The 18186-nt window shown below is 41.3% G+C and overlaps 1 protein-coding gene and 1 pseudogene across 4 annotated transcripts in view; one reads left to right on the forward strand and one right to left on the reverse strand.

Annotated features, from left to right (window-relative positions):
- SINHCAF (SIN3-HDAC complex associated factor) overlaps positions 1-10008 on the forward strand; it is a 35005-nt gene extending 24997 nt beyond the window's left edge. For all 3 annotated transcript variants that reach the window (XM_053556550.1, XM_053556552.1, XM_053556551.1), the window contains exons 4-6: positions 1038-1164; positions 4952-5102; positions 7834-10008. In XM_053556550.1, the coding sequence (XP_053412525.1) occupies positions 1038-1164; positions 4952-5102; positions 7834-7993 (438 nt within the window). In that variant the 3' untranslated portion in view covers positions 7994-10008. The remainder of the gene's footprint in view (positions 1-1037; positions 1165-4951; positions 5103-7833) is intronic.
- A 5721-nt stretch (positions 10009-15729) lies between these two features.
- LOC128561907 (tumor susceptibility gene 101 protein-like) lies at positions 15730-16944 on the reverse strand (annotated as a pseudogene). Its single transcript, XR_008373357.1, has one exon. The product of XR_008373357.1 is annotated as a tumor susceptibility gene 101 protein-like (transcript).
- Between the last annotated feature and the right edge of the window lie 1242 nt (positions 16945-18186).

Genomic DNA, 18186 nt, shown 5'->3' on the forward strand with positions numbered 1-18186 from the left:
GGGACCTGCGCCCTACTCCTTGAGCCACAGGCGAGGCGCCGCCCACCCAGCTTGTTTTTTTATTTTTAGTAGGTATGGGTCTTGCTCTTGCCCAGACTGGTCTTGAACTTCTGAGCTCAAGCAATCCATCCGCTTTGGCCTCCCACGAGTGCTAGAATTACAGACATGAGCCACAGTATCCATCCCTGCACTGCTTAATTATTTTTTTTTTTTTAGAGACAGAGTTTCACCTTGTTGCCCTGGTGTCACAGCTCACAGCAACCTCCAGCTCTTGGGCTTAGACGATTCTCTTGCCTCAGCCTCCCAAGTATCTGGGACTACAGGCGCTCGCCACAACACCTGGCTATTTTTTTGTTGCTGTTTGGCCAGGGCTGGGTTTGAACCCGCCACCCTTGGTATATGGGGCCAGCGCTCTACTCACTGAGTCACAGGAGCTGCCCTGCTCTACTAATTTTTAAATATGGTTTTCAGAGACCAGTTCTTGCTATGTTGTCCAGGAAGGTCTTGAACTTCTGGCTTCAAGTAATCCTCTGGCCTTGGCTTCACAAGAAACAAGAAACTGGGACTATAGGCCTATACCACTGCACCTGCCTTGCCTTGTTTTCACTTTTAGTCTATAACTGCAGTAACAAAAATAGCCCCTTTACTGCTTTGTGGTAAAATCAAAAGTAGATGAAAGCTTTTTGTAAACTGCAAAACATCCTGTAGAAATGTTGTCAGGCATGATTCTTAACTTAGTTGGTTTTTCCAGTGATTATCCCATATATAAATCTATTTTTTATATTTTTCCCCAGCAGATTTCTGCTGTTGCCCACTTGAAAAGAAAAAAATTTACCCTCCCCACTTGATAAATAATATTGATTCTTTTATCTCATGATAATTAAAAGTGCACATGAACCCTCTAACACTCATTGAATACAAAATTGGTTCTCAGTTCTCAGGAGGCAGGGCTTCCTCAAAAAGGCATGGGTCTGAACCAAAGGGGTATGCTGGTGTCATTTTTAAAATGATATTAAATATTTAGTATTTTCTTCCAGGTGGTAGATGCAAGGGCAGGACCCAGTCTAAAGACCACATTGAAACCAAAGAAAGTGAAAACTCTGTCTGGGAACAGGATAAAAAGTAACCAGATCAATAAACTGCAGAAGGAATTTAAACGTCATAGTAAGTTTGATATTGGAACATTGTACTTGGAATAATTGTTTTTATTTTTGGCTGGGGGTGGTATGTGGCGTGTGTGGATCTTTTTGTCCTTTACTAAGTTTTATTTATTTATTTTTTATTAAATCATAGCTGTGTACATTAATGTGATGATCATGGGGCACCATACACTGATTTTATAGACCGTTTGACACATTTTCATCACACTGGTTAACATAGTCTTCCTGGCATTTTCTTAATTATTGTGTTAAGACATTTACATTCTACATTTACTAAATTTCACATATACCCTTGTAAGATGCACTGCAGGTATAATCCCACCAATCACCCTCCCTCCGCCCCCTTTACTAATTTTTAAAAAGCGTGCTGAAAGGCAGTGTTGATTTGGTAGAGATGTGATCTTATTTCTATGAAATTTTGGAACTGATTTTGATGTCTTAAGAGGACTTTACCAGCTAGCCATTTTAAATTGTACTGAGACTACTCTGATATTTTTCAACATTTAAAATTCCCAGAAGGTGCATTTTTTTTTTTTTTTTTTTTTTGAGACAAAACCTCACTGTCGCTCTTGGTTGAGTGCTGTGGTGTCACAGCTCACAGCAACCTCCAGCTCTTGGGCTTAAGCGATTATTTTGCCTCAGCTTCCCAAGTAGCTGGGACTACCCACCACAACACCTGGCTATTACTTGGTTGTAGTTGTCATTGTTGTTTGGCAGGCCCGGGCTGGATTCAAACCCATCAGCTCTTGTGTATGTGTCTGGCACCTTAGCCGCTTGAGCTTCAGGCGCTGAGCCTATCTCAGTTATTTTCATTTTAAATCTTAGGACAGGAAGCACAGAAGGGTTAACCAGGGTCACTTAGTAAGTGGTAGAGATGAATTTGACCACAGGTTTATCTAACTGGAAAGCCCAGTATTCTTTCTGTAATACCACTCTGCCCTCTGAAGTAGTTATAACCATTCCCCCAAGATCTTTCCAGGTCTGCTACTTGGTGCTCTTGAGTAAATATATATTAACTAGTCCATTCATAGTTATTCAGATGATAGACTTAATATTTGGTGAAAATATATATATATATTTGTAGTTTGAACCTGCCATCTCCAGCATATGGGGCTGGTGCCCTATTCCTTTGAGCCACAGGCGCCACCCTGGTGAAAATATTTGTATATGTTTATTTATTTATTTTTTTTTGTAGAGACAGAGTCTCACTTTATGGCCCTCGGTAGAGTGCTGTGGCCTCACACAGCTCACAGCAACCTCCAACTCCTGGGCCCAAGCGATTCTCTCGTCTCAGCCTCCCGAGTAGCTGGGACTGCAGGCGCCCACCACAACGCCCGGCTATTTTTTTTTTTTTGGTTGCAGTTTGGCCAGGGCAGGGTTTGAACCTGCCACCCTCGGTATATGGGGCCGGTGCCCTACTGATTGAGCCACAGGCGCCGCCTTGTATATGTTTATAATAAAATATTTAGGTAACATAAATGTGTATACATCTGTGTGCTTGAGTTTTTGTTTTTCTTTTGTGTGTGTGTGTGTGTTTAAGTTTTGCACATTTCTTTCCTAACTGGCTCTCAACCCTCCCCAGCCCCCTAAAAGAATTTAATACTACCTTCAAATCTCGTAGGGTATTTATTGAACATTTGGGGAATAGTAAATTTCTTCTATTAATCGAAGGGAGGGAAATTGATTATTCATAAGTATATTCTTAGCTCTTTCCCTTAATTGCAGGGAAGGTGATATTTGACTTAACTTTTGCCTTACCTAAGAGACTATGTCCATTATAATTTTAGGTTTTTTTTTTTTGTAGAGACAGAGTCTCACTTTATGGCCCTCAATAGAGTGCCGTGGCTTCACATAGCTCACAGCAACCTCCAACTCCTGGGCTTAAGCGATTCTCTTGCCTCAGCCTCCCGAGTAGCTGGGACTACAGGCGCCAGCCACAACGCCCGGCTATTTTTGGTTGCAGTTTGGCTGGGGCCGGGTTTGAACCCGCCATCCACGGTATATGGGGCCGGCGCCCTACCAACTGAGCCACAGGCGCCGCCCATAATTTTAGGTTTTTATGATGAAACTGTACTGTGTAGCAGTGGTTGGAGACTAAAAATAAATCCCTTTGATAAGAATTACGCATTTTGGAGGCTCAAAGCGAAACAGGGTTTCCCCACATGCATTGTGTATTGCTAGCACGTGTGCTGAGTAACGGTTTTGATACTTTTTTTTTTTTTTTTTGAGACAGAGTCTGACTCTATCACCCTGGGTAGATTTCCCTGGTGTTAGCCTCACTCACAGCAACCTGAAACTCTTGGACTCAAGGGATTCTCTTGCTTCAGCCTCCTGAAAAGTCGGGACTATAGGCGCCGCCACATGGTCGGCCAAATAGCCCGCCCAGCTATTTTTTAGGGGTGGGGTCTCAGTCTTGGCTCAGGCTGGTCTCAAGCTTTTGCACTCAAGCAATCTACCCCTCTTGGCCTCCCAGAGTGTTAGGATTACAGGTGTGAGCCACCATGCCCAGCCTTGTTCTTTACTTGTTAAAAGTTTAATTATGCTGGCGGTGCCAGTGGCTCAAAGGAGTAGGGCGCCAGCCCCATATGCCAGAGGTGGCGAGTTCAAACCCAGCCCTAGCCAAAAACTGCAAAAAAAAAAAAAATGTTTAATTATGCTATGTCTTAGAGTTTATCCTGTTTGGGTTTTGTTCAGCTCCTTAAATCTCAGGTTTATGTCTTTTGCCAAGACAGATAAGTTTTTAGCTATTGTTGCTCACAAATGTGTTACATTTTTCACTGGACAATTTAAAACAAAAATTAGGCTCTTGTCTGTAATCCTAGCCCTCTAGGAGGATGAGGTAGGAGGATCCCTTGAGCCTCAGGAGTTTAAGGCCAGCCTGAGCAAAAGTGAGATCCTATCTCTAGTAAAAATAGAAAAATTAGCTGAGTATTGTGGTTTGCACCAATAGTCCCAACTACGTGGGAGGCTAAGGCAGGAGGATCACTTGAGCCCAGGAGTCGCTGAGGTTGCTATGAGCAATGGTGATGCCATTGCACTCTAACCTGGACTACGGAGCAAGCCTCTGTCTCAAAAAAAATGTTGTTCTTCTCTTTCTAGGGTTCCCTTATCCTGGTTTTTTGGCTAGAACATTGGGACTTTAGGTTTTTGGTTCTCTGCACCCATTGGCATTTCTGGATTTCTGCTGCCTCATCTCCAAGGCTAGCATTTTTGAGGTGAAAAGAAATTCAAAAGGACTAAGAAACTTGCCTTATCTTTCCTTGAATCTCAAGCTCCTAGATATAGAGGGTCATTACCTTTCAAGGTCTTTGGGTTGTTTTATATATAATATGCAGGGTTTTTAGTTGTATAAGCAGGAAGGATAGGGAAAAAGTATTTGTACTCCATCTTCCTGAAATTGGAAGTCTTGATTTTCTTTAAAATACACTTTAGTCCAGGGCAGCGCCTGTGGCTCAAGGAGTAGGGCGTCGGTCCCATATGCCAGAGGTGGCGGGTTCAAACCCAGCCCCAGCCAAAAACCACCAAAAAAAAAAAAATACACTTTAGTCCAAATATCAGAAGTGCATAGAAAATAATTTTTTTTTTTTTGCAGTTTTTGGCCGGGGCTGGGCTTGAACCTACCACCTCCGGCATATGGGGCTGGTGCCCTACCCCTTTGAGCCACAGGTGCCACCCTGGAAATTAATTTTTTAACTTCTTTTTTACGAGTTCTTTCATAATGTCTTATGCTGAGGTTTAGTTTTAGTTATGTGTAATGAAATTGAAAGTTTCTTTTTTTATCTTTATTGCAGATTCTGATGCTCACAGTACCACCTCAAGTGCCTCCCCAGCTCAATCTCCTTGTTACAGTAACCAGTCAGATGATGGTTCCGATACAGAGATGGCTTCTGGTTCTAATAGAACACCGGTTTTTTCCTTTTTAGATCTCACATACTGGAAAAGGTAAAGACAACAAAATATCTAACTATTAAACCATCTTAATTATAGGCAGCGGTTTCTCGCTTCCTTAGCAATTAAATGGTATTTGGCAAATAGCTAGTAGCACGCATGGTAGAAGTGGATTGAGCAGAGAATTGGGATTTTGTATATTCTTCCTATTAAATTGGATTTAAAATAAAAATCACATCAGTTAACTGAATTTCCTATAATGAAATAGACTGGGTGTTCAGACCATCATCTCCCACCAGAGAAAGTATAAGTGCTAGGTATATACTCTTTAAAAAAGTCTTAAAGTGTTTAGAGATGTTATTGATTGGTGGGTAACGTAATAAGGAATACCAGGATGCCAAATGCTCAAATGCTGGATGAATGTGTAGTCTTGAAGTCCAAAAAGATAGTAGGCTAAGGGCAGGAGGGAATATATATATATTTGTGTGTGTATGTGTATAAATATAAATATATATATATATATATATAGTTGCAGTTGTCATTGTTGTTTTAGTTGGCTCAGACCGGGTTCGAACCTGCCAGTCTCAGTGTATGTGGCTGGCACCCTACCCTCTGAGCTATGGGCCCTGCCTGGGAGGGTAAAAAAAATATATATGTACATATATATATATTTTAAAATACATATATTTAAAAACTATATATAATATATATTTTTTTGAGACAGAGTCTCACTATGTCACCCTAGGTAGAGTGCCATGGTGTCACAGCTCAAAGCAACCTCAAACGCCTGGGCTTAAGCAGTTCTCTTGCCTCAGCCTCCAAGTAGTTGGGACTGCAGGTGCCCACCACAATGCCCGGCTATTTTTTGGTTGTAGTTGTCATTGTTGTTTGACAGACCTGTGCTGGATTTGAACCCGCAAGCTCTGGTGTACATGGCTGGCACCCTAGCCGCTGAACTACAGGCGCCGAGCCAGAAAAATACTTTCAAAGAGAACATGTTAAAGTTTTCTAGGTTACAGATTCAGGAAGACTAACAAATTAAAAGTGAGATAAAGGTCCAGTCACAGTGGCTCACGCCTGTAATCCCAGCACTTTGAGAGGCCGAGGTGGGCAGATCTCCTGAGCTCACAAATTAGAGATCCCATCTCTAAAAATAGCTGGGCATTGTGGTGGGTACCTATAGTCCCACCTACTTGGGAGGCTGAACCGAGAGGGCTGAGGTTGCTGTGAGCTATGATGCTATGGCACTCTACCCAGGGTAACAGAGTGAGACTCTATCTAAAAAATACAAGCACACTGAGCATCCCTTGTGTTTTTTGGGGGGCGGGGGCAGTGTCTTATTTGTCACCATTGGTAGTGTTGTGGTGTCACAGTTCGCAGCAACCTCAGAACCTCAAACTCTTGGGCTTAAGCCATTCTCTTGCCTCAGCTTCCCAAGTAGCTGGGACTACAGGCACCAGCCATTACCTGGCTATTTTTAGAGATGGATTCTCAGACTTGCTCAGGCTGGTCTGGAATCTGTGAGCTCAGGCAATCCACCCACCTCGCCTCCCAGAATGCTAGGATTTCAAACGTGAGGCACTGTATCCGGCCTGAGCATCTCTTGTAATAGCTGAAGTCATATGTGACTTGAGTGTTAGAAATTTAATATAGTTTTTCCTTTCTTAAAAAAATATATGTACCTACATAAATTTGGTGTCCTCTGGGCATGAAAACTTGTTCAAACTTTTTGATAATAAGGGAAATATAAACTAAAATTTCTATGAGATACCCACTAGATTGGTAAAAACTAAAGTAAAATCTGTCACCAAATGTTAAAGAGGGTTTGGAGTGATGAGAACACTGTTGGTTATGGGTACAAATAGTTGTAACTGTGTTGTTTACTACTTGCCATTTTTGAGTAAAGTTGAAAATGTTTCCATTCCCATATCCCAGCAATATAAAGTAGAAAACATTTTTTTGGACATACGCACTGATGTGTTTATAATAGCAAAACTTATCAAAATGGAGAGTAGATAAAGCTGGTAGATACTCATTTTCGAAGTAGAATCTCATACATAAATTATAAGCTCTATAACAATATGTATGAATCTCCGCATCATATAAAAATTTTAATACAGTGGGATTTCATGTATGTATAATGAAAAACTGTGCAGTGTGATCAGAAATGTAAACATACAGTGAAACTATGAAGTATAAACAAAAAAGGAGCAAAAAAAACCGTAAAATTAACAGAATGAACATGGGATGAAATGGGACTGGATAGGGGCATGCAGAAGGTTTTCATAGAATGTTTTTTTTTTTTTCTTTTAAAGTATGTGCTTTTGTTGTGTTGTCATTTCTTAATGCCTTTATGTATATTTGATAATACATTTTTATCTACTCCATATTTAACTAAAATAAAAACCTCTGGCTGCATCAGCCTGTTTATGTTGGCTGGATTTTTCACCCCAAGAGTAGGTGGGTTTTGTAGAAAATAGTTAACTTCAGTAACTTGAGACTCACTGCTGCCTCTTACAATATATACTTCCTCTTTAATTATTTGGGAAGATTCTAGCATGGCCATTAAGAGACCTGGGTAGTTCTCATTTTCTAGCTAACTGAACGATCTACGAGCTCTTTTACCTGGAATGTGATAAGATTGTAGAAGTAGAGCCTTTCTTTGTTATGTTGCACTAGTTATAATGGTGAGTAGTTTTCTTATTTATTTATTTTTTTGTCTCTTTTTTGGTGTTCCTATTTTTCTGTCTTACTAATGTATTTTGTTCTCCGCTTTTTCTTTTAGACAGAAAATATGTTGTGGGATTATCTATAAAGGCCGTTTTGGGGAAGTCCTCATCGATACACATCTGTTCAAGCCTTGCTGCAGCAACAAGAAAGCTGCTGCTGAGAAGCCGGAGGAGCAGGGCCCAGAGCCTCTGCCCATCTCCACTCAGGAGTGGTGACTGAGGTTCTCATGTAGAAGGGGAGCAAAAATGATTTAAATTTTGAAAAGACCACAAAGCAACAAACTGACCCTCCTATTTTTAACTTGGATACCTGCTATTCTGCCAAAAGACAACTTTTAGAATAGTTTTGAGTGGGCTATTTTTCCCCCCAGTTCCACAAACTCTGAAGCCAGTATCTAGGTGACTAAAAAAGAATTGTACATAATATTTAAGATGCTGAGTATTTCATAGGAAAGCTGAATGCTGCTGTAAAGTGCTCTTTAAGTCTTCTTCTTTTTTTTAATCCCCTGTAATGAATGAAACTAAGGGGAATTTCAGGGGACAGAGATGGGATTTGTTGTATGATAAACAGTATGTAGTTTTAGTCTTTCTCTATTGAGAAGCAGTGGTTGGGGCATTTTTAAAGATGGCTGGCTATACTTGTTTTCCCTCATGATAATAATTTTGTCATAATACAGTAACATAGACTTGCCCCTAGAGGTAATTGTTAATAATTTTGAATATTAAGGTCTTGCCAAGGTTGTGACAATTCAAACCTGTACTACTGATTATTAAGCAGGACAGACTGAGCTTTCTGTTACAAATACCTTGACGGAAAATATACAGAGAGGTAACTGTGTATTTTGCATCCTGTGCCACCTCCCTTCATATTAATATTTGAGAAAGATTTTAATTTATGGGGTGGTGCCTGTGTCTCAAAGGAGTAGGGCGCCGGCCCCATACACCGGAGGTGGCGGGTTCAAACCTGCCCTGGCCAAAAAAAAGAAAAAAACTGCAAAAAAGAAAAAAAAAGATTTTGATTTATGTGGAATTTCTAAAGCAGAGTGAAAGCTCCTCTTAAGGAAATGACAAGTCTTTAAGAGAGGTGAGACCCCATATGAATAGTACCAAAGTGTTACCACATGGTAGACAGCATGAAAAATGTTTAACTATCTGAAAAATAAAATGTTTAAGTCTTCAGATGGCACAAAACAAAGGTTAATGCTTTGGGGGGCATATTTCTTAGAGGGCTTGCTGAGTATGTAAATAATTGACTTTTGTTTGTGTTAAATGACTGTTTGATGACTTCATTGAAAATCTGCACAATTCAGTTTTAGCTCTGGATTACTTCAGTTGACCTTTGTGAAGGTTTTATCTGTGTAGAGTGGATGTTTAACTTCTTTTAACCTGTTAGGGTTTTTATTATTATTTTTTTCACTCTATATTTAAAGTAAAATTTACTAAAAGAAAAGAGGTGTGTGTTAGTGGTAAGTGGGTTGGTTTTGGTTTGGCTTCTTTTAGTCAGGCTTTTTGGACATTGAGATACTGTGCTTGGAGTTCTTCAATTCTAAAATCCTCATTCAAAGCCTCTCTCTTGAACCCAAACCAAAGTGTTCTTATTGCCTCTTTTCTGAAAGTTCAGGAGAAAAATATTACCAGTTCAGACTTTTCATGAGGGAGGAGTATTTGCTTGCCTTATAATGACATGATTAGTTTTTATTTTTTGAACTGGATTTTAAAAATTGGGTAGTATAACAATAAGGAGTGAGCCACTTTTTATGGGCACCCTATAGTTTTGTAGTTCTTAATCTAAACATTTTATATTTCCTCCTCTTGGAAAAAGCCTACATGTGATAAGCCATCATATGCACAGACTACACAGTTAGTTGGGCCGGCTCGCATGGCCTTTGAGGTGAATTACAGGAGTCCAGCCATGATCATCCTCCTGAGTTCTTTTGAAATGGTTTTTTTTTTTTTTTGTACATTTTGGCTACAGTATTGGTGGTAGAATATACTATGATATGGATCATCTCTACTTCTGTATTTATTTATTTATTACTAGACCTCAACCACAGTCTTCTTTTTTCCCTTCCACCTCTCTTTGCCTGTAGGATGTACTGTATGTAGTCATGCACTTTGTATTAATATATTAGAAATCTACAGATCTGTTTTGTACTTTTTATACTGTTGGATACTTATAATCAAAACTTTTACTAGGGTATTGAATAAATTTAGTCTTATTAGAAAATAAAAGGAGCTGTTTTTGTGGCTTTGTTTGAAAAGTCTTGGGTAAGGATAATGGTTTTGGCCTTCACAAATACTCAGTTTAAGCCATTAGTATTGTAACAGACCAGGAAGGTAGAAAAATCCTTTTTATTGTGAAATAAAGATTTTAAAATCAAAGACATTTTAACTGATGTGCGAAATAATCTAGTGGGTAAAATGGTTTTGACAGCAAAGAACAGAATTTTCACATTACTTTGTGATGTGTGCTGTGGTTTGATTATCTGTGGGCATAGCGGAAAGCAAGCGAGTCTTGAGAGAAACTTTGCCTGTAGGATGTATTGTATGTAGTCATACATTGGATGGGTGGGTTTTGGCATTAGAAGTCAGACCTGGGCTATCAAATTCCTAGCTCTGACTCTTATTAGCAGTATTCCTGTTGGGATTTAAATTTGCTTTGGTGGCTGGGCCTGTAATCCCAGCACTCTGGGAAGCCGAGGCAGGAGGATTTCTTGAGCTCCAGTTTTTTGAGACCAGCCTGAGCAAGAGGGAAACTTCATCTCTACTGAAAACAGAAAACCTAGCTGGGTGTGGTGGCATGCACCTGTAGTCCCCGCTACTTGGGAGACTAAAGCAGGGGGAATCAAAGCAGGGGGAATCACTTGAGCCCAGGAGTTGGAAGTTGCTATGAGCTAGGCTGAGGCCATGGCAGTCTAGCTTGGGGCAACAGTGAGATTCTGTCTCAAAAAATAGATAAAAAGATAAAAATAGTGTTAAGAACATTCTTCTTAGTAAAGTATCACAAGAATGGGAGGGAAAGCAAGTATCCAATGTATGCAGTACTAATATGAAACCAATAGATAAACAGCTATACACCCACATGAGAGAGAACCAAAATAAATCAGATGTCGGGAGGAGAGAGAGAGGATTAGTAAGCTCTCGCCTAATAGGCACAATGTAAGGGTATACACAACACACCCTTCACACATGGGTGAAGGGCTCAACTGCAACTTGAAATTCACCTAATAAACACAAGCAGTGTAATTAATCATTTGCACCCTCATATTAATCTGGAATTTAAAAAAATTTGTGCTCTGGTATAGTCCAGATAATTCTGCTGTTACATGATAAAGTTACTAGGAAGTTATCCGTTGACTTTGTATGGTGGAAATGTGACAGTGTTAAGTCTTTCCCTACCTCCAGGAGCTGGAGTAAGGTAAGTAAGTCTCTACCTCTAGTTGGTTTAAACACTCCTTAAGAAAAGAGTAAGACTTGTAGTCTTTCTCTACCTCCAAAGGGTCTAATTTTTTTTTTTTTGAGACAGTCTCACTATGTCGCCCTTGGTAGACTGCTGTGACGTCCCAGCTCACAGCAACCGCTAACTGTTGGGCTCAACCTATTCTCTTGCCTGAGCCTCCTAAGTAGCTGGGATTACAGGTGCCCATCACAATGCCCAGCTATTTTTTGTTGGGGTTGTCGTGGTTTAGCTGGCCTGGCCAGGTTCGAACCCGCCAGCCTCGTTGTATGTGGCTGGTTGCCTTAACCACTGTGCTGCCGTCGCCGAGCCAAGGGTCTAACTATTTTTTTTTTTTTTTTGTAGAGACAGAGTCTCACTTTATGGCCCTCCGTAGAGTGCCGTGGCCTCACACAGCTCACAGCAACCTCCAATTCCTGGGCTTACGCGATTCTCCTGCCTCAGCCTCCCGAGCAGCTGGGACCACAGGCGCCCGCCACAACACCTGGCTATTTTTTGGTTGCAGTTTGGCCGGGGCCGGGCTTGAACCCGTCACCCTCGGTATATGGGGCCGGTGCCCTACCGACTGAGCCACAGGCGCCGCCCAGGTCTAACTATTTTTAAGCAAATAAGACTTCATAGTCTTTCTCTACCTTTGATGGGTAGACATTCATATGCAGTGTTCTCTTCTGGTTCTGTAAAACATTCCCTCCAGAGAATGCCAGGAGACTTGTGGCAGATACTCTCAGACCTTTTTACAAGGCCTCCAGCAGATGACCTTTGATCTCTGTCATAGTACTCCCACCACATCCTGGACTACACATGCACCACACCCTGAATTGCTTTAAAAGAGGCTTCTTACCCTAAGTTGGTAAACTGTCGTCGTCCCTATTTCCCATTTTCAGTGGCTGCCCATCTGCTTGTAGCGGCTCTTAATAAATCTCTGCTATTAACTTGTTTTTGTAGCACTTTTCCACCTTTTGACATCTGACAGTACTTGTATTATCTATTGCTGTGTAACAAATTTAGTGGCTTTAAACAAGTGTATCTCAGTTTCTGTCTTGACACAGTTTATCTGGATCTTATAGTCTCACAAGGCTGCCCAACGCGCAGTGCATTCCCATCAGATCGTACTCACTTCCCACCTCAGCTTGTTGGCAGAATTTCTTTCCTTGCAACTGCAGCACCAAGTGGGCTGGAGGCCCATCTGCCTTCCATTCCCTTCAGGCCTGCCTACATGGCTACTCACAGCAAGACCAAGACTTCTCAAGTCCTGCCCACAGCTGCTGTGAGGATTACATGGGGAGGCACCTTCGTGCTTGTCTGCCTCAACATCTCTTTTTCTTTTTTTTTGTAGAGACAGAGTCTCACTTTATGGCCCTCGGTAGAGTGCCGTGGCATCACAGCTCACAGCAACCTCCATCTCCTGAGCTTAAGCGATTCTCTTGCCTCAGCCTCCCGAGTAGCTGGGACTACAGGCGCCCGCCACAACGCCCGGCTAGTTTTTGGTTGCAGTTTGGCCGGGGCCGGGTTTGAACCCGCCACCCTCGGTATATGGGGCCGGCGCCTTACCAACTGAGCCACAGGTGCTGCCCTCAACATCTCTTTTTAAAACTAGGTCTCCTTAATGTGGGACTCTGAACCTGAAATGCAAGCGCTTTGTATAGCGAGTAAAAGAAAATAGCTCTCGTTGTGAAACAACCTATGTACAAGGCACTTTTAAACATTGAGTAACCCCGCAAAGTAAAAAACAAAAACTTATTCACGGGTAAGTAGACGTGCAAAGATGTCGTGTAACATGAATATAACCTGCTTTTCTAATCCTTTGCTCTCCAAATTGGGTCCTGTCCCTGCTTTAGTAGTGCCATCTTAACTACCTTACCTGGGTCTCTTACCTTTCTTCTGAAGGCAGAAAATGAGGAGGAAGTTCTACTCTGTCAGAGAGGTTGACTTTTACTCTCTCAGTTAATCATTTTGTTTTTTAATTTTGACATATGTTCAAAGTACATGTTATATGCACGTATATCTTTGTAGGGGAAAAGTCTCCTGGAGGTTTAGTGAAACAACTGAATATCCTAAAAAAATTAAGCACAGGAGCTGCTCTGCGGTGAAGAATGGAAGATAGGGAGCTTCTTTATTCCCTAGAATAGTTTTCTAATGTCCCAGATTCAGTACTGTGTTGCCCCAGCAATCATTTTTGTGTCATGTTCAATGAACTGGGAAGGAAAGAAAGCCAAATTGGATCAAAGATAGATAATTTCACAGGCTCATGTTCTCAAAGCAAGGGATCTGACGGTTCTAACAATTTCTCAAGCTGTGGAGTTTGGTTTCTTATTGTAATCAAGAGAAAGCCTGTAGGTATCAAATACCTTACACACTGGTTAGAAACTGCTTCCTATTGTGTGCTGAGTAGGGGGTCCTGGACAAATCTAGTGGCAAGCTTCAGTGTAAAAGAGCTTAATCATTCAGTTTAGAGAGAGACTAAAGGATCTGTGCCAAAGCCTGCTCTTTGTCTCAGTGTCTGAAAGGGAAAAATTATTTATTCTGTTTTAGATCATCTATTCTTGACACTTGCATGGCTTACTTAGCTTAACTATGTTTCCAGGTAGTGGTTTTTCACAGCTGCAAGGAAGATGCGTTGTTTTATGTTGATAATTTAAGTCTCAAAAATTAAGGCTTGAAAATCCTAAGTCTTCAGCAAATCCCTGATAGAGTTAAAATAAGAAACTGAACAATTACACCTTTTTTTTTTTTTAAGCGTAATGTGTATTCTTGGATTCCAACTACCTTTACAGACCACTTGTATTGATTCTGTTACTGATGGCTTCCCCAGGGGAAATTCCAAAACCCTCATCTTATTTACCCAGCCTCTCCACAGCACTTCATATACAATTGATAGTTTCTTGAAATAGTCTTCTTGACTGATAACGCCCTAGTTTCCAGGTTTTCCTCTTACCTACCTCAAATGCTTACCGGCTCGGGCTTTATCTTCAGCCCTCTTCCCAGACCATCTCCATTTCAGTGATCCCAAATACCACATAAAATATGCAGATGATGCAGGGGTGTGCCAGTGAAGGGAGGAAAGCCCCCCCAAACTCCCCCAGCAGTTCTTGGCTTCACACAGGAATGAAGCAGGCCAACTAGGACCCCTTAGGGGACAATGATACTGTTTTTAAATGTCCAGAAACCCAGTAGGTGACCAGCATTGTCTTGAGATCAGACCATAAAAGTTAATCATAAACTACTGTCACAGGAAGGTAAATGCAAACAGTTGGTAAAGGCATCTGGCTTAGGAATTCAAACATCTTGTGGTCCTGGTGGACCTTATTCAGGATGGTTAGTGTCTGCTACTGGTCAAAATGGCTGCACCTACACTAGCTCAACCTTCCCCTCTGCCTTATCCCTTCATTATAGGCATCTTCCAAACCTACTTGTAGAAGTTTGTTTTATTTTATTATTATTTATTTTTATTTCAGATTAATGTGAGAGTACAATCTGTAACCAATTAGGTTACATTGTTTATGTTAGATAGAGTCTAGGTTGTAGTTGAGCCCTCCACCCAGGAGATGTGCTGTGTACCCTTACATTGTCACTGTTAGATGAGAGCACACCAATCCCCTTCCCGCCTCTCTCTTTCCTCCCCTCCTCCCCATCTCCCTCACTTGAATTTGTGTTTTGCTCTCCAGTGGGCGTGTAATTGTTCATGTAATAGTTTCAAATTAGCATTGCGTACATTAGATACTTGCTTTTTCATTGTGATACTTTACTAAGAAGAGTGTGCTTCAACTCCAAGATAATACAAAAGATGTAAAGGTTCCATCTTTTTATGGCTGAATAGTGTTCCATGGTATACTTTAATCTCAATCCACATCTGGGCACTTGGGTTGATTCCATATCTTTTTTTTTTTTTTTTATGCAACAAATTTTATTTAGCATAATCAATCCCAACATTCAGCACAAAAAGTTTACAGAGGATAGGAAGTGCATTAATAAAAGCCAGTCTTTGCTACTCGGGAGGCTGAGGCAAGAGAATCGCTTAAGCCCAGGAGTTGGAGGTTGCTGTGAGCTGTATGATGCCATGGCACTCTACCGAGGGCCATAAAGTGAAACTGTCTCTACAAAAAAAAAAAAAAAAAAAAAAGCCAGTCTTTACTAAAAGAAAACAGAAAATATATTATTGATTCAAAATATTTGGGCGGTGCCTGTGGCTCAGTCAGTAAGGCGCCAGCCCCATATACTGAGGGTGATGGGTTCAAACCCGGCCCTGGCCAAACTGCAACCAAAAATAGCCGGGCGTTGTGGCGGGCGCCTGTAGTCCCAGCTACTCGGGAGGCTGAGGCAAGAGAATCGCGTAAGCCCAGGAGTTGGAGGTTGCTGTGAGCTGTGTGAGGCCACGGCACTCTACTGAGGGCCATAAAGTGAGACTCTGTCTCTACAAAAAACAAAACAAAACAAAACAAAATATTTTACACTTGAATGATAAACTGCAATAACTTATTCTGGGCACCTACCAGTAAGAGAAAGAAAGAGAAGAAAAGAAAATGTTTTAAGATGAGCTCAATCTCCAGCTGGTATTAGAGCAGTCAGTAGAGGTCACTAAGACCAGCAGTCTTTCTTGCTTTTTGCATTAGGGCCCTCAGCTGGAACTGTTTACGGGACAGAAGACGGGACAGAAGACGTACATGCTTCAGGAAGACATCCAGGTCTATTACTCCTCGCCTTAAGGCTTCTCCCAGGTAAAAGATAGTGTCTTCAATTGCATTTTCCTCTGCATACAGATTTAAAATCTGTTTGTATAGTGGGGCTGTGGGAATGATAACTTCATCAATATCATTGTTTTCAGACCGATTTTCCATTTTCTCCAGAGCAGAACTGAGTTCTTCATCCTTCTTTTTCAAAAGTTCTGTGTTTTTATCACCCTCAGCTACTTCTTGATCTAAACGAGTAACCATCTCTTCCAGTTTCTGGTGACCTTTTTTCAGGTCTTTCTCTGTTTCAAGGCATTGAGCTCTGCTTGGGCACGATCCATTTCTTCCTTCATCCTCCATCTCAATTTGTCACTGACTGCTGAGATGAGAGAGGCTCGGATGGTGTCCTCACTGATTGTGCCATCTCTACTGGGACCAACAGTGGTCACAGGAGGCTGGGAAGGATATTGGGAACTTGTTGTGGTAGGATATGAGCTACCAGGTGGGTAAGAACAACCTGGGTAACCACTGGGATTGGGAAGGTATCCAGATGGATATGCAGAAATTCCACTTGGCATGCCTGGCATGTAGGAAGTATTTGGTGGCCCTGTTGCTTGGTATGGTGGATAGGATGCTGAAATAGTGGGACAAGAAAAGACTGGAGGTTCTTCTCCAAATACCACAATCATGACCTCAATAAGTCCCGATAAGTCTGACTGTGGATGTTTCCACTCATGTAGATAAGGAAGATATATCTTGCCATTTGCATCAACATGCTTTCCTGTTTTAATAGTCATTGAACTAGTAGGCTTAACAAAACAGATAGGGGGATTATATGGGTACGTGTCCAGCAGCCATAGGCATATCAGAATATTATATGTGTTACCTCTATAAGGCACAGGAATTGTCCCAGTGAGGTTCATTAGTTCCCTGGAACTGCCATCATTAAACACATATGAATCCAATACAGGTTTGAGATCTTTGGATAGAGTAGTAACATTGACAGTTTCACGTACAGTTAGGTCTCTGTATTTGTACTCCATTTTAACCCTTCAGACCAACTTAAAAGGCCCACCACCAAATCAAAATCTCTTGATTCCATACCTTGACGATTATGAACTGAGCTGCTATAACATTCTAGTGCAAATGTCTTTATGGTAAAATGATTTGTTTTTCTTCTGGGTAGATACCTAGTGATGGGGATTGTGGGATCCAACGGGAGGTCTACTCTTTTGCTCTTTGAGGATTCTCTATACTTCTTTCCAAAGAAGCTGTATTAGTTTGCAGTGTCACCAACAGTGTAAAAGTGTTCCTTTCCCTCCACATCCACGTCAGCATCTACAGCTTTGGGACTTTGTGATGAGGGCTGTTCTCTCTGGGGTTAGGTGATATCTCAGGGTAGTTTTGATTTGCATTTCTCTGTTGATTATGGATGATAAACAAATCAACAAAAATGAGCAAACAGTCCTATTTATCACTGGGCAAGGGACATGAATGGGACCTTCTCCAAAGAAGATTGACAAATGGCCAACAAACATATCTGTAAGTTTTTATTAATTGTGATGCTGGCAGGAAGTGTCTTACTGAAATTGGAAGATTTGAGGAAAGTTTAATAAAGGGACTTCTTACGAAGGTGTGTAGGGAAACCCCAAGGGAGAGTACAGTTTTTGGGACTAGCAACATTGGGGCTAGTAATATACCTGTGTTGGGGTTCTGTCACTAGTACTACTGAGTGTAAAGCTTGAGGGGAGGGAGTGGATAATGGAACCAGAGACTAACCAGCCCTGTGAAAGGGTGGGGGTGTGGAGGAAGCAGCAGGAATATTCTCTCCAGATTGACCAATTCCATCATGAGTGCTATCACACATTATTTGCTCCCTCTGGCCATCTCCCCACTGTCCTTTAGCTAGACAACATCTACTTATCTTTTGGGTTTCAGCTTAGGCACCACCTGGGGAAGGCCTTCCAGAATATCCCCACTTTCTCCTATACACAGGCAGAGAATTACCCATGTATGCTAAATGGGTTCCACAAAAGCAGGAAGCTTGGCTGTGTAGTCACCACTATAGCTCTTGGAGTCTAGCACAGTGATTGATTAGTATACAGTAGAGAGCTTAGCACAGTGGTTGATTAGTATACAGTAGAGAGCTTAGCACAGTGGTTGATTAGTATACAGTAGTCACTGTAAGTATTTAGTAGTTGACTGATTTTTTTTTGTGTGTGTGTGTGTATGTGTTTTCAGAAGTCATTTTCATAGAAGAATCGAAGTTATTTCAACAGATTTTT

This window comes from Nycticebus coucang, chromosome 12 (genome assembly GCF_027406575.1).
Source record: "Nycticebus coucang isolate mNycCou1 chromosome 12, mNycCou1.pri, whole genome shotgun sequence".
NCBI classification, from domain to species: Eukaryota; Metazoa; Chordata; class Mammalia; order Primates; family Lorisidae; genus Nycticebus; species Nycticebus coucang.